Source organism: Chiloscyllium punctatum, chromosome X, assembly GCF_047496795.1.
Source record: "Chiloscyllium punctatum isolate Juve2018m chromosome X, sChiPun1.3, whole genome shotgun sequence".
Taxonomy (NCBI): domain Eukaryota; kingdom Metazoa; phylum Chordata; class Chondrichthyes; order Orectolobiformes; family Hemiscylliidae; genus Chiloscyllium; species Chiloscyllium punctatum.
In genome coordinates, this window is record NC_092791.1 from 25,274,709 (window position 1) to 25,299,878 (window position 25,170).

Genomic DNA, 25,170 nt, shown 5'->3' on the forward strand with positions numbered 1-25,170 from the left:
ATCAAATATTATAAAAGACACACAAAACGGAAAGCGGCAAGGAGACAGAAGTGAGAGCAATGCCACTTGACCCAACTCATGTTAAAGTGGCTGGAGAGATACAAATTTCAAAGGGATCAGACAGACATTAGTTCCATAAAAACAAAGAAAATTAAATTAACAAAACATTATTACATACTTTCATCATTACTATTAGAAATACTGCAACATAATTCTATTAATATTGACTTTATCCCAAAAAATTATATTACAATTCAGAAATATAAAAATAAACTTTATAATAATTCCCCAAACTGACTTGTTTTTGACCATGATTACGTTAACCACGCAACATATTTAAAGTATATACATTCAGTGGGACAATTAAAAGTTATATATGTGACGTAGAAAAATATATTCTGAATGTATATTTACTGACACACAAAATAAATTCTATCCCTGGGAGTGGAGTTCCCTTGTACAGAATTAGAAGTCCACAATGCTGCTTAAAGCTGAAGACCATGCAGGTGCTTATGCAGATCGACCTGGTGCATCTCAGATACACAGAGGTTGCATCTTCATCAGGCAATGTTGGCCTGCTCCTGCAACTCTTCATAAAGAGTGAAACATTTCCCTGTCTAGAACCTTTTCACCTAAGCTGTAGAGAAACCTGGAGTACCAATGGATGCCACTCTCCTGTGTGGCATTGTCATACTGAGGATGGAGAACTGGTAACAAAGAAGTCAATGAGTGAAAGAGTCTGAGAGGTGCAAATGCCAGGTGTGCCCAGTGGTGCTTCTCTATCATTGCATAACAAGATGCCAATACATTATTCACTAACAATGTGCCATGAGATGTCAGTGGTGCATAGGCACCAGTGTCCTCTTCCACATAGATAGCTTTAATCCTAGATGAACGCAACTGGCCTGAGCCAATCTCTCTCACAAGGACGAACTGACCCGTACGTACTCGACTAGCAAATGTTGGTCTAAAGTTCTCCATTTCGTCAGTGTTATTATCAGAAACAAAGATGAGGTGTGCTGCTGTGAGTTCCAGCCGCTGTCTGGGGTCTTCAGTCTCCAGCACAGTAAAAGAGATTCTCAGTTCTTCTTCTTTGTCAAGAAAGAGAAGGACTTGACTGGGGACCACCTGGCCAACTGCATTCACTGTTAAGACCCAGTCCCCAGGATTCAGCTCTGACACAGCTCGGGTTTGTCCATTTTCCAGTGTTACCATGGCTTTAGAAGGGAAACAGCCACCTGTTTTAGTGGCCAATGAATTATCTGAAAGATAAAACGAATAGGGATTAAACATCCTGAACTAACTTACCAAATAGAGTTCTCCAGCTCTGTGACAATGAAATTAAAATAATTAAAAGAATCTTTAAATGAAATGGGATACATTGGCTCAGTACCCTAGGGCTCTGCAGTGGGGAAAGTAATTATCTAGAGTTCCCCATTCCTGATTGTTTTTCAGTGGCCCTTTTGAAAAGTGCTTATGTGTGGATATGGTGAGGCTATGCTGCCCATCAAGGTCAAATAACTGGAGAAACACTCACTGGATTGGACTTGTACATCAAGACCACCTACTTAAGAGATGTACTTAAGGGTTACCAAGATGAGGTGGTACCTTCAGCAAAGAAAAGGGATAGAAAATGACAAAATAAAGAAATATACTTAACGAAAAGAAGGTTACCTAAATAAATAAACCTAATGAAAAGAAGAGATAGTATCCTCATGTTACCAAAACCATAGAACTGAAAACATGATTTCTCACTCAGCATGGTCATAACATTCCACCAGCAGCACAATACATGTTAGAGCTGTGAATATCTTCATCACAAACTGAAGAAGCCCATTGAATACTCCTGAGAGATGAAATCAATTTGTGGGAAACGGGTTATTCACTGAACAGGAACCGACTTGACTAGGTCACGATGGATTTGGTCATTAATGTCAAAATTGGACACAGGAGGGTCTTTTCCTGCTGTTTTGTCATTGATTTATTGAGAACTTAGAGGTGGCAATCAACCTTCTGCCTTTAAGGCTGCATTGCACTTAGGAAGTACAGTTAAAATCCATCAACTGGAATGTGCTGGAGGGGGAAAAAAGCAAAATCCTATTTATCCAATCATTTGCATCTGAAGGAACATTTTCATCAGGAATCTTGGCAGCAGCATGAAGGGACACTGCAATTCAAATATTTTGATATGGACTTGTTAAAAGGTGATAATATGCCCTTGGAGGGAAAAGATCTCATTCAAGAGGTAGGATTAATATCAATAGCCTGTAATTTCCTTTTTAGAAAATATGGTTTTCTGCAGTTTTGTCTTATGATATCAATGGTCAGACAAGAGAAAAATCGGCATCTAAAAAAATTTAAAGACAAAAAAAACTTTCTCACGAATTTTCACCTGCTCTCCTTGTGGTTCCAGAACTGGCAAGTATGCAGCAACTCACCCAAAGAGCCAATTTCCCTACCGACAGTTCAGAGGGGAAACGCTGTGTTACAATTAGCTAAGAGCAACAGAGGAATAATTGACCTGGTCAATACCACACTTGACGTACCTATGGAACCATACAAACAGGAAGCAGTTTTTACATTGATGTTGGGGTGATTGATTTGCGGGGGCAGGGAGTGTAATACTATAGGCTAGACCCCAAGACTTTGAAGGAGTTGAATTAGTATACATAGATCAACTTAGAAAACTGCAGGAACACCTGCATGAATTTCCCCCTGCATGCATCATTATTATTCACTGCTTGAAATGGTTAGGGTCAATATCTCCTCTGAAGCAGTTTCAGCAACAATCTCAGTAGCATTTGAAAACTAAAAATTGTAAAAATAAACACCACAGCACTGAAAGTAAAACAGCTAAATGTATATTTTTTACAACTTGAGAGAGTCAGTGTGGTTGTCATACAGTAGTGACAATGTCAAGATTGCACAAGTTAATGATTGTAAATTATGTGGATTATAAAGTTTTGAGATCCTGGGCAAAACTTATTGGCAAATAATTTTGTAATTGCCTGAAGCTAAAAGTGAGTGAAAAAAAACCCTTCTTTAACTAAGCTGAGAAACTGCAAAAACAGCCCAATTTACAAATTAATAATAATGCTGCAGTTAGATGAGCCACTGCACAGTGCGGTACATAATTGGAAGGCTGGGGATAGGATTAGCTAGCTTCTATGTATGAATAGGCTTAGATTATATTTTACCTTCCTACCCCATCCAGTCCCACATGTTTGGTGTTAAAATGATCCTGGTCTGTCCAGCATCCCCAGCTGACCCATGGAACCAGGAGAAGCCAGGCTTGATGCACAGTGAATCCATGAAGCTCAGGCAAGGCAGCGGTAGGAGTGATTTAATTCCCCTCTGTCAGGGTTCCTGCTCCCAATTGCAAACCAGTAATAATGCTTTAAATATGTGTGCATGGACAGCAGGTGAGGACAGGATTGGGCTCAGCTTTGGTGTTTTCCAGGTTGAATGAGCTTTCATATGACTATTAATGGCTAATGCCAGATATTATAGGACCAGAAGGCTGCTCTTTTATTAGAGAGAGATGACTGGTGGTGAGTTTAACCTGAGGGTCACCATGCCTCAGGCAAAGGGAGAGGTTTAGAAGGAAAGTCCTTCATGGTCACCTTAATTGGTGTAGGAATTGAACCCAGGCTATTGGTATCACTCTGCATTGCAAACATGTTGCCCAGCTAACTGAGTTAAGCAACCAACTCCCTTCCTATCCCCTCCCTCAGTATAATCATTCAACTGTACTTACCATCATAATTATGCAAAAACATGTGGAGAACATGTATTTTTATTACAGGCATATAAAAATGCAATTCCCAATGAAAACCACACAGTCCAAGTAATAAATCATCATCACAAGACATTAAAACATAAACAGTTACAGTGATTCTAAAGTACTGTAGAACTGAAATCAAAACAAAGTGCTGAAGAAACTCAGCAACATCTATGGAGAAAGTAACACAGCTGAATTTTACGAGAAATTGACTAAGTGGAGGGTTTCTTTCTGTGAGCCCTAGTGAGTTTTCTTATGCTATCTTCCCAAACTCACTGCATTACCTGTGTACCACATCCCTATGCCACTCTACCCCCATTGTATTCTCCCACTCGACACAGGCCGCTGCTGGGACCTCCTTGGATTTCTGCCATCTGCACCACCTTTAAAACCAAGCTGGACACTGGGTCAGGCACTCTGCAGCTGCCCTTCATAGTTCCTGTCAGTTGCCTCAGAGGGTATTTGTCACTCTACTTTACTGACAGGGACCTGGAGGTCCTGGTGGATTGGGAGGCAGGGGAGGAAATGTACAGTCATTGCCCATGGAGTGTGCCCTGTGATGTTGGTGACTGACAAGGTCCAGATGAACAAGCAGTGCTTTGGAGTCACAAGGTTACTGATCTGACTTTCATGTTGGGAATTGTCTCTATCTACTTTTTATCCTGAAGGTGGGAGAATGAGGTCAGGTGATGGCACTGTGAGATGTTAATATATGCTTACCCATGTAAATCAGCCTCTCACCGCTCACTAATGAGAATCTCATCTCACTGTTCAACACTCCTTTGGAAAATGCGACTTTTAGCTCTTGCATTGGGAATTTCCTTGCTACCCGAATCTTGCAAATTTTCTCATCACACCCACATTGTTCAGTGGCTGGGAAAATTCAGCCCAGAATTAGTATTTCACGTCCAATATCTCTTTGGAGCTATACTCAAAATGTCGACTCTATTTCTCTCTCTATGCATGTTGCCAGACCTGCTGAGTTTCTCCAGCGCTTTCTGTTTTTATTCAAATATTTGCTTCAAACAATAACTATGATCTTGCCTCGTGACTTAAAGTACCAATTAAAATAACTGTTGCTAACCTTAAAAAATGGTGAATTGTTTATGACAGTTTCTGAAATTAAAACGTACTTGACTTAATGTACAGTACCAAGTTTTATCATTAGATTATGACAGAACTATTGAAAATATTCAAATTGTGAAATAACGAGGGGTGGATGGACTACCCAATGTGTTACCAAACCATTCAGACCAAGTTCACTCTGGCTCTGATGTACTGAATTTGTAGATATAAGCTTAGGCAGCAACTAAGGCACAATAATTGCCCCAAATGTGTTGCTGGAAAAGCGCAGCAGGTCAGGCAGCATCCAAGGAACAGGAGAATCGACGTTTCGGGCATAAGCCCTTCTTCAGGAATCCTGAAGAAAGGCTTATGCCCGAAACGTCGATTCTCCTGTTCCTTGGATGCTGCCTGACCTGCTGCGCTTTTCCAGCAACACAATTTCAGCTCTGATCTCCAGCATCTGCAGTCCTCACTTTCTCCACAATAATTGCCCCACCCCACCCACCCTCTCCAGCATGGCTTAATGAGAAAGGAGTAAAACAACAGAGTTCCCAAATCACTATCCTGTTAGTCTTGCTGAAACAACTGTATTCGTGAGAATTCGCCTCTTTTGGAAGGAACCAGAGCTTGCAGTTGTCTGTTCTTTCCCCAGCAAAATTCTCTGTCCCGAGAAGCATCTTTATCTGTCCTTTATAACAAAGATCCTAGTACTAATTTCTTAAACAAGTCCATCTTCTGTCAAAAGAACTACAATCATGTCAAAAGTTTGTAGATAACAACATGAAAAGCTTTGTTACAAAAAGGAATGCCAACAGAAATGTTCACCCTCTTACCCCTAAAATATTATTTATAAAATATAAACAATGCCTGGAAACGTGTAATACTATTAAATTTTTGACAACTGTATGAACTGCTTGAGGTTCACTCTTGTGGGTCAGGATGTCAGCTTTGTAACCTTCTGAGCTATTATTTATGTCCTATATAACTTCTCCTATCTTTTGCTGATAAACAATATTGTTTCAGATCAGACCTGATACATTCCTAGAACAGATCCTTTGTGCAAATCTGTCCTTATCTCCAATCTTTCTAAGTTACCCAACCCCAGAGCATCATAAGAACTTTGGTCCCTATATATTATCTTCAAAGCTGGTTTTTGGATTGCTGCCAATTGACTGGATGACCCAGATGTTAGGCTAAAACGTGAAACCTGGCAAGCTCATGCCACACAAAGTCTGATCAGCCTTCTGTAAAAGAATAAATCATCAGAACTAAGAGCGGTTCTTTTAAGGTACTCAAAATAATACAATCTCTTCCAACCCTTTCCTTATATGTATGATCTACGAGGATATTCAATTTCAGGTCATTGATACTGCAATATCAAATATTAATAGCAGGGCAGGTTGTACTCGGTCAGCAACTACTGCATTGAAACAAAAACTGAGGTTGCCAATTGTTGATTCTCACTTGAAAAATGTAGTGACATCCTAAACTCCCAGTGCAATTTGACATGACAATGCCAATGACAAGGGACAAAGCAGAATATGTCCACCCCGAGAACACACATAGGGAAGCAATTTCAATACTAATCTTATTTTTGTTTAACTCTCTAGGTTTGTGCCATTGTTTGACCTTCACAGACATAAATGTCTTGCAATTGCTGCTGGATATTGATTGTTGAATATAGAAATTTCCCACAATCAACAAAAAGGTAAGAACTTGGTAAATGTGGACCAATGAAATTACAAATCCTTTTAATCATTCCACAAACATTATGGTCAGCTGCTCTTGCATTATTTTACCATAGAAACCTACAGAGAATAGAAATTACACAGCTCTCATTTCCAATCATGTTGATTTGAATAAAGTACTTCGTTTTGCAGTTAGTATTCAACCATTTGCTTTTCTTCCAATTCCTTGCTGTTCTCCTCCGTCCTCGCCTGAGGCCCACACCTTTGCTGGACAGCTGCATTAATGTTTGCAGCCTTTCAGTACCTCATCCATGCTTTTCTTCATGTGAGCCTGAAGTTGTAGGTGCTGTGATGGACAGTGCAAACATGTTAATCTGTCCTTAACTTGTAGCTGCGCACACATACTTGCTAGCTTGGGGTTCCCTATTGCTGTCCTTAGGCTTTGAGCCCAAATGTTATGTTGCCATCACTACTATTGCTAACTGAGGATAAACTACAAATTAAAGCTGGGACCAGCTTGATGTGTACTATTTAGTATTAATTAACTAGTTGCCCACTGAGCCCTCAGAGTAATTGCAAATATTCAGGTATTTGGATGGAGGGTCACCATCATTTAATGACTAACACAAACATTGACCACTCAATTGCTGAACAAATATGAAACTGTCAACTTTAGTTGTACCTGCTTGCTGGTGCAGTACTGGTACCCACGTTTTGTGGCTTTTAAGCGTGTTAAATGGAAAATAACAATAACCAGCAATTGTATCACCTCAATGATCAAATATAAGTATAGTAATCTATTAAAAACACTGGAAACATTTGTATTCAATAACTGGACTTAGCCTTCACTGAATTTATTGCCCATCTCTAATTGCCACGGAGAAGATTATAATGAGAAGGTTATTTTGAATGAGTGCATTCTATGTTGCTGGGTATAGATGGCAGACAGTCTTTGGGAAGTCAGAAAGAGAGGTACTCACTCAGAATTCCCAGTCTCTGACCTGCTGTTGTCACCATAATATTTACAGTGCTGGACCAGTTGAGTTTTTTGTCAGTGGTAACTCCAGGACTTTGAAAGTGGGAAATACAGCAGTGGTGATGCCACTGAATGTCAAAGGGAGACGGTTCAATTCTCTCCTTGGAAATGGTCATTGCCTGACACTTGCAGCACATCAGCCCAGGCCTGAATATTGTCCAAGTCTTGCTGCATTTGAACATGGGCTGCTTCAGTATCTGACGAGTTGTGACTGGTGCTGAACATTGTGCAGTAAACATCCCCACTTCTGACCCAAGATGGAGAGAAGGCCATTGATGAAGCAGCTGAAGATGGTTGAGTCTAGGACACCACCTTATGGACCTTTAGAAGAGATGTTCTGTGGCTAAAATTATTGACCTTCAACAACCATGACCATCTTCCTATTTGCTAGGTATGACTTCCACCAGCAGAGAACCCTAACTAAGCATCAGTGAGCAGGCTATTCTTTTGTAAATGCTGCTTGAAAGCACTGTTAACGTCAACTTCCATCACTTTGCTGATGCTTGAGAGTAGACTAATGGTTGTTAATTGACTAGGTTGGATTTGTCCTGCTTTGTGCATATAGGACTTAAATGGGCATCAAGTGCTGTAGATGTATTGAAACAGCTTGGCGAGGGGTGTGGCTAATTCTGCAACACAAATCTTTAATACTATTGTCAGGGTCCATTGTTTTGCAGTGCCCAGTGTCTACAGCTATTTCTTGCTATTACATAGAGTGAATCAATTTGGCTGAAGGCTGGTATCTGTGATGCTGGGGCACTCGAGGAGGCCAAGATAGATCATCCATTTGGCTCTTCTGGCTGAAGATTGCTGTGAATGCTTCACCCACACCTTTTGCACTGGGCTCCCCCTAATTGAGGCTGGGAATATTTGTCGTCTCCTGTTAAGTTGTTCAATCATTTCCCATTATTCAAAATAGCACAGTACTAAGCCAGTTTATATCAACACTGAACTTTGGAAAACTACCTCTGGAATGTTAAGCAATTCAGTATCATTCGTGGCGATTGTGGAATTTTTATACTTTGATTTTTATGTTTCTATTAGGCGTTCAAAGATACAATTCTAGATTTTGCTATTCCAAACATGAGATGTGTGGAGAGCCATGTTGCATAATGTAGCATTAGGTACTGGTGTGAACAAGGTGACATTAGTAACATGACAAACTTGAGGTGGAAAGTTCAGCAAGTGGATTGAATTGTGACTTTTCGGAGACTGCATCAATCGCAGTCGACTAACAGACCTAGTGGCAAGACTTAGTGGCCAGTTATTTTTTGAAAAAAGCACCAGCACAAGATCGGCAATACAACGACTGAGGATTTAATCAATAGCATCTTTAAGTAATGTTTGTGAACTGCTTGTGGCTAACAATGGCACCATTTCTGGCAGCTCCTGTGCAAGACAGGTTAAAGCCCATGTTCACAGAATCATTATGGTGCAGAAGGAAGCCATCTGCACTGGCTGACTGCGTGAGTATTATGACTTTCCGCCTTTTTGCCTCAAACCTGCATATTATTTTTATTTAAATAATCATCTAATATCCTCTTGAATGCTGCAATCAAATCTGCTTCCACCACACTTCTGGACAGTGCAGTCCAAACCCTCACCACCAGATGGAAGAAAAAGTTTTTTTTCTTTCACAATGCATTTGCTTCCTTTCAAAATTACTTTAAATCTATGCTGTCTCATTCTTGATCCTTGTACCAGCGGGGACAGTTTCTTCCTTTCTGTCCAGATCCCTCACAATTTTCAAAACTTCTATCAAGTCTCCTTTTAGCCTTCTGCTCTCCAAAGACAATAATCCTAGTTTCTCCAATCCATCTTTAGAACTGAAATGTCACATCCCTGGAACGGTTATATGAATCTGCTCTGCACTCTCTAACACATTCACATCCTTCCTGAAGTGTGGCACCCAGAACTGTACACAGTAATCCAGCTGAAGTCTATTCAATGTCCTAAACAAGTTCAGCACAATCTATTTAGTTGTTGTATGCTATGCCCCTAATAATAAAACCGGAATACTGTGAGTTTTCTTAACTGCTCTCTCTACTTATCCTGCCACCTTTAATGACACCGTGTTTGACTACCCTTGCCTTAAATAACTAAATAACTTAAAAAACTAGGGGTTCAGCAGCTTACACTAATCACTTCCCCAAACATAAGTCAGCTGGGTTGGGGGGGGAGGTCACATGGAAATGGCAAGTTATTGTAAACTATTTACAGAGAAATATCCTCTCAACTGGGGCATAGTTATTGGCAGAGAGTCAGGAGTGGTTAAACATAAGAGTGGGCACAGCATAAAATACAATTTTAAAATTTACTGAATAAATAATACAAACTGCTCAAGATTCACTTTCATGGTCATAATGTTGTTTAAGCTGTCCAATTAGATTACAACCTTGTAATCACTCCCTGTAGACCGTTATTATATTACAGCACATGTCTGAAAGGAAGATTAGACTTCAGACAAAATAGAACTGGAACATCTGGCAAAGACTGAATATTAAACACTTTTGCTTTTTACAGAGGAACAGTGTGGGCAAAACATTGGTGTCAAGCAGGAGTTTAAAGAAAGGAGTTACAGTCGTCACCTAAGGATGTGGTCAAACAAACAGGTTTTTGAAGGTGCAGAGTGCCTCAGCAAGATGTAAAAGCTTATGAAAAGAATGCCACACTCTTCTCACTGATGTCAGTAAACTGAGCACAAATCATGATCAAGCCGATAACCTCTCTAGTTCGTACTAACATTTACTGTACTACCAGCAGATTCATCAACAAAGGTTGGGAGAACCCAAGGACGTGAAGATTGAAATGTGGGATGAGACATCAGTTAGAAGACAACAAGGGCCCTTCAGTTTAATCTGATATTTATCAACTATCATTTTTGTTATAGTCTCCCTTGCTAGCCTACATTTGGTTGCTTGATGATGGTCCTTTCATTATATCACTTTTGGTTATTTCATTTTTTAAAATTTAATCCAGTTTTGGCAAGAGAACAAGCAGATATACACCAAAGAGCGATGGTAGGTTACTACACAGGTTCCTCAAATGCCTCATTCTTTTTTGTAGTGACTGGATATGCAAAGTTCTGATCTCTAGGCTGGACTAGTCTCTATTTAGTTTTGAGGGTGGAGGAGGAGAACCACCGCTGTTTCTACTTTCAGGTGCTAGAGGCGAGATGAAGGAGGGTTTCGACTGTGATTCTCAAATAGCCTGCCAACATCTACACATGAATAATGACTACTTGGGTCAGGTAGTGGTGGGTTTAATGTAAACATTTTTAGGAGAGAAGAAAATTGGCAGAGGAAATGAAAAAGCTGTATTGCACATTTGCAATCCTGAAGCTGAGAGAGGTGTAAAATCAGTCAGCACTGCACAGGGCTTGTGCAATTTAGCATGTCTAAGTGAACCAGTCATGTCTCTACAATCTGAACCATTTAATAACCCCAGTGGGCTCCAGCAGGAGGCTAATTAAACATTGACAGTATTTATCTGCTGACTGCTGGCCAAAGCCTCAGGAAGGTAATAATATACAAAGGACTAAAACCTTCAGCAACCTTTGCAATGAATCCTATTTTATTCCCATAGGATTTTGCACCTGTCCTAACAACCAACATGCTCAACATTAAAACATTCTCTGGGATACGGGGATAAATAAAATATGTTCAAAGCAAATAGAGCACGGCTGACAGAAATATTTGTTAAGAACAGTGAAGAAACTTTGTCTTTGTGGAGCAACAGTATTATAGATCTTAAAATGTAAAATCATTTTTCTTCAGACTTCATTAACACACCAACAAAATCAGTACTGCAGCAGGGATCCTGCTGGCGCTAACAGAAGGGACTGGTTGATATCCATTTCATATAGATAGGTGCACATATTAAAATGAATCACCAACTGGCCTAGTGAACTAGGCTGGCATGCCTGAGCTCTCAATGTGATCTCTGCACCCTAACAAGCTCTTGAATTTGGGTTTCCTCCAAGTGCTCAGGTTTCCTCCCACAGTCCAAAGATGTGCAGGTCAGGTGGATTGGCCATGCTAAATTGTCCATAGTGTTAGGTGCATTAGTCAGAGGGAGATGGATCTGCGTGGGTTGCTCTTCGGAGGGCCGGTATGGACTTGTTGGGCCAAAGGGCCTGTTTCCACACTGTAGGGAATCTTATCTCATCTAATTTCAGTTCAATACCAGCCCTCCCACCAACACTATTAATGTAAAGTCAGAGGTTTATATACCGTCTTACACGTTCTCAACATGTCTTAAAGTGCTTCACGACTAAGGAACTATTTTTGAGCCCACAGCATTCCAATTCAGAGGGATGAGTGCTTCCACCTTGTTGAGCTGACTCTTAGTACGGGACAAGAAAATCATGTTATTCCTGAGACTAAACTAGAAAATCTCAAACTTGTGTGTAAGCTTGCTATTTAGGCTTATGCAGACTTTTTGACAATGGTGAACACTACAATCAAGCAGGATGCTTTACTCAACCAATTTTCAGACTTCATCTATCCAGTGCCTCTTGTTGGAAAGTGAATCAATTGTAGAAATGCTGGCTATGCCAATCTCTAACCTGCCAAGGGACACATGGCAATTGAAACACCCTGCCACTATTCCACTGGAGATCAGGGGCTGGACTTCCTCACCAGTGATAGGAAACAGGGGTCAGAACTCTGCTGGGTAGAATACCTGCCCAATTGGAAATCACTATTTGGGATTTTCAAGAGGAAATGCCCCTTTAATTGGCTTGGGCAATGTCTTTTTAAGGGCAGCCAGCAGGCTTTTGAAACTATAGGGTCTATCAATATTTTCCAGCTTGGGAGGAGCAGCTGACTACAATAGGTAGTTACTAACAGAGAGTGCTTTAACATGGAGGCATCCTCTCGCCAACATTTTTTTAGAAGTTTAAATAACAGAAACAGAAGCCAGGGCACCAGTGTGGGAATGGGTGGAGAAGTAGAGAGTACTTTTAGACCTGCGTAGTGCGCTAGCCCAAGGCAAATAAAATAATTTTTTCACCCTCTCCACTGTCAGTTCAGGAACCTGGAAGCCAACAGGATACCCCAGTCAACCTCCCTTAAGTGTACTTAATAAGGCTCTTTAATGAACTGAATTTGCTACCCACTATTGTGGGAACAGGTAAACCTATTAGCTCAGAACCGCCTTTGCCAAATTATCTGCAACCAAGAAATTAGCATACCACCTTATACTGGTAATTTTGGCTCTATCCACCTCTATTCTCCCTATCCCTCTCTACAGGGCCTGAAAATTCAGAGGAGGAATCAAAATGAGGATGTTTCAAAATACATTGTACAATACCACAGCAGTACCGCTGTTTTAACCTTCCACAAGTGCAAAAAGAACAAATTGAAGATACACACAAAACCAAAAATGGCTATTTAAAGTCTTAACATCTCTCTGTCTCAAGAGAAAAATAATCATGAAAGTTCCCTTTCCAGGTGAAAAGGATTGTGGTTTTCTATTGAGTTTAGAGGTAACATAAAATAAGATTAAGTGAGGCTCCAGGGGTAGAAATTCCTCTGCTTTGATTAATAATGGTTAAAAGTCGCATAGAAATTCAAATGAACACAGGAACCAGTTCATTAAAGTTGGAACATGGGATTTCTGCCTACGAACTTCCACAAATATACTGTGAAACCTTTGAAGGAAGACAGAAACTTCAGGTTGAGCAAATGCAAAATGCGTGGTTGGGGAAATTTGACAATGAGGCTGCTTCTAAAAAGTGTGGCAATGTAAGATTATTAGCATCAGTGTCTGTTTTAGGTTACACTGTTATGAAAGCAAAATACCGTGCATGCTGAAAATTTGAAATAAAAACAGGAAGGCTATAAATTATCAAGTTCTGACAGTACCTGTGGAGAGAGATACAGAGTTCATTGTGGATTTGAATTTTCCAATTAGGATGTGGGTTCCCACCCGAGGCTGGAATATGGCCAAGAGATATGGAAGCAGCTTCCTGGAAATCTAGTGTTCCATCCAGCTGTGAAGCCTGCCTGCCCACCTCCCAGTATAGCCATTGGGCTATCCAGTAGAGGGTTCTGCACCTCCATGATATGGCCTGGTGGCTATGGCCTTTGATTTTAAAAAAATGTAAAAGTTTTTCAGAGCCTCCATCTTAAGGTGCTGTTTGTATCTCCTATATGTTGGGAGACTGCCAAATGCATCAAGATTGCCTTTCTGTTACTTCTGGGATAGGGTTGAAAAGAGGGGAAACCTTTCTTTTTGGATGCTCCATGGCCATTGGAGACTGTGCCTACAGATCCCACACCACTGCTGTAGAGTTTTTCACCGTTCCCAACAATCACCAAGATCTGCCTGCCTCTCTGTCCCTGCAGACAGTGTAGAGATTGCATCAGTGACACTGCAGAACTCCAGTTGAGCCAGCAGCTTGGAGAGACAGGCCACCATCTTTAATTTGGATGGCAATCCCAGCATTAGCTTCTTGTTTGGCAGTCACCAGAAAAATCCACTTTGCTGTCCCACCACTGACCCACGTGAATGATCTTGGGACGCATATTTGGTCCTAGCAGTGAAACCGATGATGTGCTGATAAAATTCTTGTTGTCATTCTGTTTTTCTCTCCACAGATACTGCCAGACCAATTTCAGTATCTCCAGTATTCTCTATTCTTATTTTAGGCTATGCTATGTTGACATCACACATTTTCCAACAAATACTCTGACCCAAAAATAACCTGCTTCAAAGAGAGACAGTGACAACACCTAGGCTTGTTCTACGCCAACAGAAGCCGGAAAAGCAAATGACAATCTTTCAGTTTTAATTTTGATGTGTTATTGTACTATTTTGGTTGTAATCAGCTAGGATGCTACTGCTTCTAAAATTAGAAATGGGAGGAGGAGGATGGAATTGGCAATTTACACCTTCCTTGCTTGGAAGATTAATGAATGAAATGTCAACTTTCCCCTCAAGAAGGACACTTGACTAAAATATCCTCTTGGAGACAGGATGTAGTCATGTGAGGAGTCTCACTGAATGACCAAGTTATGGATAGACAGTCATCACACAAAGACAAACAGATTGGTTATTTGCCAGAGTCAGAGTTTGAACAAAAGTAACAAGGGATGTCAAGTAAGCTTTTATTAGTTACAACAGTACTGCTGAGTTGCACATTCTAGGATCTATTATCAGCATTTCTCCCTTACTCTGTAACACCAATTAATGAATAGGACAATACACTAATTCTAAAATAAAACAAAGAACTGCGGATGTTGGAGACCTGAAACAAAAACAGAAACTGTTGGAGAAACTCAGCAGGTCTGGCAGAATATTTGGGAAGAAAGTAGAGTTTTGAGTCCAGTGATTCTTCCTCAGATGGTTGTGCTGACCTGCTGAGTTTCTCCAACAATTTCTGTTTTTCTTGCTAATTGTAAAGTCAGGACTTATTTCCTGCGAGGAATGAAACACTACCATGTTTGTGCCCAACTGGTCATGTTAACAATTCATTGATACATTTATTTGCAATTTAGAATATGCAATTTTGATCTTACTAAAATGACTCAGTGCAGCAAGATGAAATAAATGAAAATATATAGATTTAATTTTCTTATTTGAACTCAGACCACACAACCTCCATTCCTTAATTAATTTTCAACACCTTGGGAAGATTTTTAACTTGCCTTCTGTACATAGAACTGACATTGTGGATCAGCTAGTAATTATGAAAAATGTCAAACTGATTTCAATGGAAATGATAAAAAGATAATTTCTATGATGGGTGGCTGAATGTCACCTAGACACTTGGGTGGCAAGTTGAAAATCCACTCCTTTATAAATTCCAAATTCCATTCCCCATTATACTTTCGTAAAGAAACAAGTGCTGTATTCAGACATAGAGGAGAGGATGATCTTTTGTGATTTTATTAGCTACTACGGTGCTTAAAAATGAATAAAGAACTGAAGGGTATCGATTGCGGCTCCCAAGCCACTGTCAATGTACCACCTGCCAAGAGTTATTATAGAGTAGCTAAGGTGAATTTGCATCGGATTTCCCCTCCCCTGCAGTGAGACCCACAACCTCCAATTGTTAATTCAACATGTGAGAAATTACATGCTTGAACAATACATGCTACTTCATCAGATTGTACACCTGTGTCCTTTCTAAATGAGACCAAACACGGAGAATTATGATAAACTTCACTAACATTTGCATTTTCTTTGATTTTCTTTTAAACATACAGCTAATGCTGATAGTATTAGAGAATGCTGATAGTATTAGAGAAAATTAGCTGAACTGAATCTAGTAGCACAGTGGAGATGAATGAGCAGACATTACTGAATCTCCGAGTTAAGGATTTTTTGTGTATTCATGCTAATTCCAAACCATAACAATGGTTTGCTGAGAACTGGCTTGGAGAATTACTAAGAATAGAGTGTTATATAGAAAAAGAACATATTCCAAAGAGAATTTTCTGTAAATATTTCAGTTTTAAAATGATTTTGTGGATGGCAGGACTTTTATTTTGCAGTGCTTTGAAGCATTCATTGCCATAACCTAGTTAGCAGCTTCAGTTCACTAGAACTGATATGTTTTACAGCCAGAAAGAAGACAGACTGACTAATGTTTGAATCTAGTCAATATTGACAAGAGAACTAGGGAAAGGCACATCAGTCAGGGATTTAAAATGTGAACACCTTCATCCAGAAGGCAATATGGAATGTATATCAATTATGCAAATATTTGAAAATTATATTAATTAGGTCAATTTGAGAGGAGACACTGTCCAGGTAAAAAGATTAATTTTATCAAACTTGGAGGCTAATGGGAATAATTTAATAGTGAATGTTACTTAAATTTTGCAGAAAGATTGAATTGATTCAAAGTATAAATGCCCATTGCATAGGTGCACTGTATAAAACTGTTCAATGCAGACATTTCATTCATGATATAGGGAAGAACTACCTCATAGCTATGTGAATAACTGCACCATGGAACTAAGATTTTCTCATGTGCACTTCCCCATAACTATGTTTAACCAACCAAAGCCTTATTGACAGAGATGCCATCCAATAAAAGGCCGCATGGCCAAGGTACCACAGGACTACTAACACCTGTGGCTTTCTTCCACAAGATGATTTATCTTCTTTGGAATAGAAAAATAAGCAAAGGAGGGAGAAAACTCAATGTATTGTATTTTACAATTGGAAAACATGCTGGGTGATTTAGGGTAAATTACTTGTGCCTCTGTTGGAATCCAGTGCCGTTGTTGGTTTATTTCTTGTACCAGTCTACATGCATCTTCTTTTGTATGTAGGTTTGCTCACTGTACTGAAAGGTTCATTTCCAGACGTTTCGTTACCTTACTAGGTAACATCTTCAGTGGGCCTCACGCGAAGCAATGCTGAAAATTCATGCTTTCTATTTATATGTTTAGGTTTCTTTGGGTTGGTGATGTCATTTCCAATGGTGATGTTATTTCCTGTGGTGAAGTCATTTCCTGTTCCTTTTCTCAGGGGGTGGTAGATGGGGTCCACTTCACATGAGGTCCATTGAAAATGTTACCTAGTAAGGTAACAAAATGTCTGGAAATGAACCTTTCAGCTCAGCTAGCAAACCTACATCCAAAACCTCAACCTGAGCTACAAATCTTCTCAAAACTCGCTAAGATTTTCTTTTGTGATTTTCACAAAGTAAAATTTCTCATTCCATTTATTTTTAAGTATGGCAGTTGGCAGGCAATGAGAATGGACTGCCCACTTCAATTTGATTTCCATTTACTTTAAAAACGTATTCATACAGATGTTCATGAGAAACTAAAATGTATAAATTAGGTCTACCACAGTTTGAGTAGATGTTCTTATTTTGTTGGTGTAAGAATCCATAAACAAATTCCAATTGATACTCCTCTCTTATTAGCACTGATTAGCTATGAATGGATTCAAAAATTGAGCTATAATAACAACATATGTCAATTTAAAAGTTCAGCTGATAGCTTTTAGAATTGAGTAGAGTTCAGGAAGATTTTTGTTTCAGTAACCTGGTTGAGGAACCAAAGCCAAGGCATCAGACACCAAGAATTAAAAGAAACAGGAGAAGAGGCAAACTAAATCAATGAATAGCAATTATATGTCAAGTTTTGGTTTGAAAATTGTGGATTCTGGGGGTCAGAGAGAAGAATGAGGAGCTCCACTAGAAATACAGTCAGTTCTGCTATAACACGTTTCTTCAACATGAATTGGCTATACTGTTATTGAAGAATTCAGACCATTATTTGTAGAAGGTGAACTTTCCTGACCTGTATTAGTTATAACGCAATTCCAGTCCCATTGGTTTAAATGGTGCTGCTATTATGTGATTTTCTTATAACGTGGGATCACATGGGAACAGAACTCTTGGTCCCTCTGGGTGTGGAAAACAGGGGTTAGGATTGTTCTCCTGAGAGGAACAGCTCCTCCCTAAGTTTAGTAGTGTGTTAACCCCATCCCTCCACTAAATTAGCCCAGAGAGAGGCTTACTGTCCACTAAGGGCAGTGGTCAGTTCCTAAAGGGGGAACTGGCAGCTCATTCCATACACACACCACCCTCTCCATGAAAAAGTTACTCATCAGGTCCTTTTTAAATCTTTACCCCTCTCAACTTAAACCTATGCCCTAGTTTTGGACTCCCCTACCCTTGGCTCTTCATCCTATCCTTGCCCTGCATGATATTATAAACTTCTATAAGATCACCCCTTAGCCTCCAATGCTGCACGGAAAAAAGCCCCAGCCTGTTAAGCATCTCCCTTTTACTCAAACTTTACAGTCCCAGCGACATTCTTGTAAATCTTTTCTGCTCCCTTTCAGGTTTAACAACATTGTTCCTATGGCAGGGAGTCCAGAATTACACACAGTATTTCCAAAAGTGGTCTCACCAATGGCCTGTACAACCCCAACATGGCGTCCCAACTTTAGGTCAAGTTAGAAATATTATAATGGCTCTTTATAAGTATTGCATTAAAAAGCTGCCCCCAAAATAAACATTCTTAGCAAATTAGTTATCCATTTATCAAGATATAAGTGCATCAGATATGCAAGTAGACTGCAATTTTAACTGCCTACAATTCCTTCTGACTGAATCTGTACAGAAACACCTGGCTTGTTTTGAAAGCAGCATGCCACCTTAATCACATTCTAGATCGCTAACAATTTAAAACGTGAATTATCAGTAAAGTTCAGGAGTGACAGTCTTACTATGGTAACTACTTTTCCTTTTAAAGTTGGTTCAACAAATAGTTGGTTTCAACCCTCTCCTTCATAAGGTTCAGTGACCCTAACAGATCAGGAGGTTTTCCTAGTTATTGTCCCTGAAATGTGACAAAGAACTTGATATCAACCGGAAGACAGGAAATCACTACCCACAAGGATGGTGGAAGCAGAGAAGATCAACAATTTCAAAGGACATTGGACAGAGATGAAAAATGTAAACTTGCAAATATAGAGCAGGAAAATGAGACTAACTAACAATTACCTCAAAGGGCTAATCAACTTTATTTTGTGGTGTGAAGGTCTCAATGACAATGAGCTTCTGTGTCTCTGTATTTAGTCTGATAGTTCAGGGGGTTTAAACAACCAAGGCCAATGTTTATTATTAGATTCCAGCAAGGGATTGTTGGGTAACAAGTGTTTGCAGATATTGGGCGAAGAAAGAACTGACTTTGTGATTGCATCATTAATTGGATAGTCTACCCATTTAGATGCACTTATACTGCTGTACCTGGCACAGAATTTTCTCAGTTGATGAAGAATAAGCTCGTGGTGTCACACCAGAACATCAAGCTGACTGGTGTAAAGCAATCTGTCCGAGTAGTCCTTCTAAAATATTGTAATCTTGAAAAGGCAGCTACTCGACGGTGCTACCTGGGAGTTCAGGTAGGAAACCACATTCTCATACATCCAGTGCTCGGTGCTAACCGTAATTTGATTCTAGACTGTCTGTGCTGGTAGGGGCAGGTAGACTGTGTCGATGTCTAGGTCAGGAGAGGATGATGATAATGTACTCCCACAGTTTATGATTAACTGTGTTGCTGACTAGCTAAATTGGGGGTATTTCTGGTATCTGCTGTCCACACTGCTCAGCTGTGTAACAAGTAACTAATGACCATCCTTCTTTGTGAGGCAAGGGGTCGTGAGCAGAGTCTCAAGAAGTTTGAGGGGTGTGTGGGGAGTGGGATGTTACTTGGCTTCAAAACAATGATTCTGAATGTCTAGTAACAGATGTAACATTGACCCTCTGTGACAGACGTGGTCAGCTGAAAACTGAACCAGGCAAATCTAGAGTGCTGTTGATAAGGGGCATGCTAATCAAGCTCACCGCTGGAATCTGGAGAGCTCAAGACCTGAGAATAAAGTCAGAGTATCTTTAGAGTCGAAAAGTGTGGCACTGGAAAAGCACAGCAAGACAGGCAGCATCCAAAGAACAGGAGAAAGGGGGCTGAGAGATAAATCGGGGTGGAGGGGGAGGGATGTGCTGTGGGTGAGGTACCCGGGAAGGCGATAGGTAGATGCAGGTGGGGAGTGATGGTGATAGGTCGGAGCAGAGGGTGGAGTGGATAAGTGGAAAGGAAGATGGACACCTTTCACTCTGACCTATCACCATCACCTACTTGCATCCACCTATTGCCTTCAAAGCTACCCCCCTCCCCCCGCCCCCCAAACAGTCCAACCCACCCTCCTATTTATCTCTCAGCCACCCCCTACCGGAATCGTCAATTCTGCTCCTTGGATGCTGTCTGACCTGCTGTGCTTCTCCAACACCACACTTTTCGACTCCAATTTGCAACATCTGCAGTCCTCACTTTCTCCTGAGTATCTTTAGAGTTTACCTTGGAGAATCTGATAAGTGAATGCTCTAGCTGGTAGTGTAGTCCCTCCTGGATAAGCAGGAGGAAGTTATCAGTACTTGGTAATAGAGAACTACAAACCTTCAGCTATTCAATTCGAGCACTTACTTGGTGTTCGCCCTCCAAAACCTTGGTTTTGTCAGCCAGAATGTAGGCTCTGGTGTTATACAAGTGGACAGCATCTCCATGGAGAGGAGGTGTGCAAACTATGATGAAAACAAGCAGGTGAAAATCTTCTTTTGTTTACTTTGGAAGCTCAAACTTGAAATCTGGCAGTATGTGCCAGATATGCAATTGATCCAGAAGCAAAACCCAAGTGGTGGTTTCATGGATGAAGTACCACTCATTGGAAAACCAACTCAGACAAACCAGAAGGTCACAGGTTGGGCTTGCAATGTGTTAAGTTAGTTGGCATTTATATTTGGGCTACACTCACTGAATAACCTGTGAATACTTACTAATCCTGATCTGCATGAAGAAATGGCCTTTTGGGTTTATACTAAAGAACTCTGGCTTCACCAATGGAGATGGAGAGAAAAGCTTTTGAAAGCATCTCTTAATGGTAATGTCCCATATCTATGCTGTGGAACGATAATGTGAAAGCTAATGCCTGCCAGAAAATACTTGCCTTAGCTATACTGTTAGCAGAGACAGAACAACATTCAAGTGGTTCCCAAAAGAGAGAGGGAGGGTCAACAGAATTCTCATGTGCTTCGTTGAGGCCAGGAAGTTAGAGGAGTATTAGCATATGGATGGAAAAACGTTATCCACTCCCCTATAAGTCACAATATTTCCTATTCTTTATAACGTCATAAGGGACACACAATAGCTCCAACCTTCTCAGTCCTGGGTGGGCCGTATGCAGTCTCCGACATCAGCTGCCTTATCAGCTGGATTCAAACCAACACATTATTTAAATGCTTTTTAAAATTTCTGATCATTTGCAGTCTGTCCAGATGCAGCTGCACTGATTTTGAAACACCTTGTATTTGCCTAAAAAAAAATTTTAAATTAGCTGCTTAACTGGGTTGAACCCCAGAATTCTGTGCTTTTAATGCTTGCATATGCTTAATGAAAACAGCAACAGATCTGCCAAAGAAAGCATCCAGGAATTGTCTTGCTATACAGAAGGGAAAGTTACAAATGTTCCTCCTTGTACATTTTCCTGAATTAGTGCGCAAATTCTCTCTTTCTCCCATCAACAAACATCTGAGAGGTTCTTATTTCAATAAGGGAAGCATTAGCTGTGGGAACAAGAGGGCTGTCTTAAACTTCCCACACATTGCACAAACTGCTAATTTAAGAATTTAGACGTTAGAGTACACAGTTCTTGTTGAGGACTTCCATCGTGTTAGATTGACAAAAATACATCTTTTTATATTTAATTTATTTTCCCTCAGTGTTTTTTTTTAACTGAGGTATTTTCTTTTTTTCTCTCTCCCCACTTCCCTCTATGCTAATTCTTTAGCAGAAAGACAATCTGGTCTGATCTCGGTCACCAATGTACAAAAGCACAAGTCCCATTTAATTTCCACCATTCCTTGTCTCTGCAGGAAGTGTTTCATCCTGTTTCATCCACCCCGTAGTCTACCATATCAACTGAATACCTGGAGTAGTGTGAAGAATTGAATCTTTATTCAAATGGAGGTGAGCTAAATCCAGTTGTCTCACTCATTTTAGGACAGGGGCAGGAGGGAAAAAGAAAAAAAAATAAAGAAGACAGAATTCTTACCGGTCTATGCTCTTTCTTCTCTGCATTGTCAATGGTTTGGCAGCAGGCATTCTAATCTGCCATCTCAGCTAAGGACAGGATTCAGCCAGTTTGCTGAACATGAGAAAATAGCTTTGAAAAATGCTGTGACAGCTCTGGGCAGAAATTTCCAATAATTATTTTGTTGAAAGTACAGCTGTCTTTGCTGGTGTTATTTTCCACTGCTCTTGAGTTTATCTGTGCTGACACTATCTTGGCGAGTGGCTGCTCAAACGGGTGTCAACATAACCACTCTGATGCCTGTTGTGAGATGATGCATTGCATTGGACTGAGGGAAGCGCATAACCTTTGGATCTCCATAGACAAATGAGATCCTGGCTTCTACTCTTCTAGACTGCTGTGCTTTAATGTACTTCACTTTGAAGTTACTAGAAGCAAAGTGAAATATCAGCACAGATCAGGACAGTTTGACTGGTGTTAGAATTAAACATTTGGGTCAGGTTGAGATTAGAAGACTTTCTCAATCCCTACACTTCACACACAACCCCATTCCATTTCTTCAGTGGAAGATTGGCAGAATTTATGGAAAGTTCTTGAAAATGAAAACAACCATTTAATTTTTCCTAGTTTTAGTGAAGTTAAAGTAGGAGCCTATGAGAATCTCTGAAAATCCTACCCACTTGTTAGTAAAGCCCAACAATGTTCTGTAGTCTTAACCTTGGGTATCAGATTGTTTGGTTTTGGCTAATTATTATCTTGATAATGTAATTCAATGCCAGTGTTGAATTATGGACAGTTATGTGCCTAACCACTGCACAGTCGGAATGTCCAACCCTTTAGAGCCAGCACAAAGAGACGACATTCATCTGATTGCGTCTTGTGTTCTGTTGGTTCTCCCATCCTAAAGAATCTGCAGTGTCCCCTCTCAATTGCTTTCCACGAGCATGAAGCTCAAAAGTAATGCTGCGCTGACTCCTTTATGAAAGTTTTATAGAGATTCACTATTATGTCTTTATTTTTGGACTCTACACTTCTTTACATAAAATCCAGTATTCTGTTTGCTTTTATGAATGGCCTTTTCCACTTGGTGCATGGCTTGTCCATTTAATGCCATGTTTATCTGAAACTGAACTCCAAAGTCTCTCTGCTCTTGACATCAACAACTTTCATTCAGATAGCAGCTTGAACTGTAGATGCTCACTCAATAGTGATGTGAAAGTGAGAGATCCCAACATTTGATATGAATGAAATGGAATTCTTTTCTTTTACTACATCCAATTCCCCATCCATATCTCAATAAAAAAATACATTCAAGACTACAAAATTCACTAAGCTGTCTGTATTCATGTCTTTCCTTCATGAGCTAGTTCACAACTTACTATCCTTTGGGAGTAAGTTCTCTGATGACATTCCTTCATATTCTGCTGTTTCCAATAAACTGATCTCCAAAAACAGCCAATAGTCTTGAACTCAAAGGCCCGGTAACGGCTGCCATCAAGCACCTCATCCATTTGATAATTCTTAATATGAAAATGGAATCTCAAAGCAGAATCCTTTCTGGTCTTTCAACATCCAAAGCCACACACGATTTTTTCAGCAGAGAGTACAAGACAATGCGTAAGAATAGAAGGGGGAATGTAGTGCTGGAAAAATACAGCAGGTCAGGCAGCATCCAAGGAGCAGGAGAATCGACATTTCAGGCATAAGCCCCTCATCAGGCCTGATGCCCGAAATGCCGATTCTCCTCCTCCTCGGATGCTGCCTGACCTGTTGTGTTTTGTCAGCAGCACATTCTCAACTCTGATCTGCAGTCCTCACTTTCTCCTCCATAAGAATAGAAGCCCCAGTTCCTCTTCTCTTTCCTCCACTCCCCCTACCACTGCTGCCTTACAAGCAGTTGACCAGGGTTTGATTCTCAACCATTGCAAATGTGGGTTTTAAATCAGCCGTCATAAGTTTCAAACTCAAACTGAATATGATCATTTATACTAAGATTTTATGGGCTCTTGCAGTGCAATGGTAGTGGTCGTACCTTTTATCCAGAAGGCCCACCTGCTCCAGAGGTGTATCATCACATACCCGTATACGTTGACTAAAAATATCCACAGATCAAACCATGATTTTGTAAATGGCACTGCGGTGCAGTAGATACTGTGTTGGATTTGTGGTCAGAGGAGGTTGAAGGGATTTAAAGTCTCACCAGAGTCCAGCTTTATACTATATTCCTGGGAGTACTGGATTAGTTTAGGAGTTGATTAGCTCAGTTGGTTGGATGGCTGATTTGCGGTGCAGAGTGGGGGCAACAGCTTGGGTTCAGTTGATGTTCTGAAGATCATGAAGGTCCTGCCCTCTCAACCTTGCCTGGAATGTGATGGCCTCCAGTTAAACCCACCACTCGTTGTCTGTCTCTAATAAGAGAGCAGTTCTGTGGTCCACTAGGACTCTGGCAACTTTACGTTTAGGGATCTTGTGGTAGTGTTCCTACTTCTGAGCCAGGAGGCCCAGGTTTAAGTCCCACCTGCTTTATAGAGTATAATAAGATTGCTGAACAGGTTTATTAGAAAATAGCTAATCCAGGGCTCTGAAACAAATTGTAATGTTCGATCACTACTCCAAATGACCTTTCAAGGAAATTGAACTCGGACGCTTACAGGCTGAATGGCCTGGCTACTAATCAGGTAAACTCAGTAGCCCAGTGGCTGACGGCTCTGACTACAAGGGTTTTTATTCTGAAGAAATCACCTCCTCAGATTCCAGTCAGCTTAACTGCCAGCACCATATACCATTCACTAATGAGATATCAAGGTTCTCAGAGCAAACATGCCTCAAAAGTGCATTTGTAAGCATGGCAAAGTTAATCTCTGAATATCTGGATATTGTGGTTGTACCCTGCTGCAGCAAGGATAAAATACAAACAAAATATTTTAAGGGAATATGCTTTGATTTATAAAATATACAGAATGCCTGTCAATAAAATACAAAAAGATTGAGGCAACAAAAAAAAAGAAATTAAGAAAAATGATCTCCAAGGAAGCTGA

General features: G+C 40.3%; 1 protein-coding gene across 1 annotated transcript in view; it reads right to left on the bottom strand.

The window, feature by feature from the left end:
* Positions 1 to 203: 203 nt before the first annotated feature.
* The window catches only part of LOC140471237 (sonic hedgehog protein-like), a 102,532-nt gene continuing 77,565 nt past the window's right edge, over positions 204 to 25,170 (bottom strand). The window contains exon 3 of the mRNA XM_072567192.1: positions 204 to 1,262. Coding sequence (XP_072423293.1) covers positions 592 to 1,262 — 671 coding nt within the window. The 3' untranslated portion in view covers positions 204 to 591. The remainder of the gene's footprint in view (positions 1,263 to 25,170) is intronic.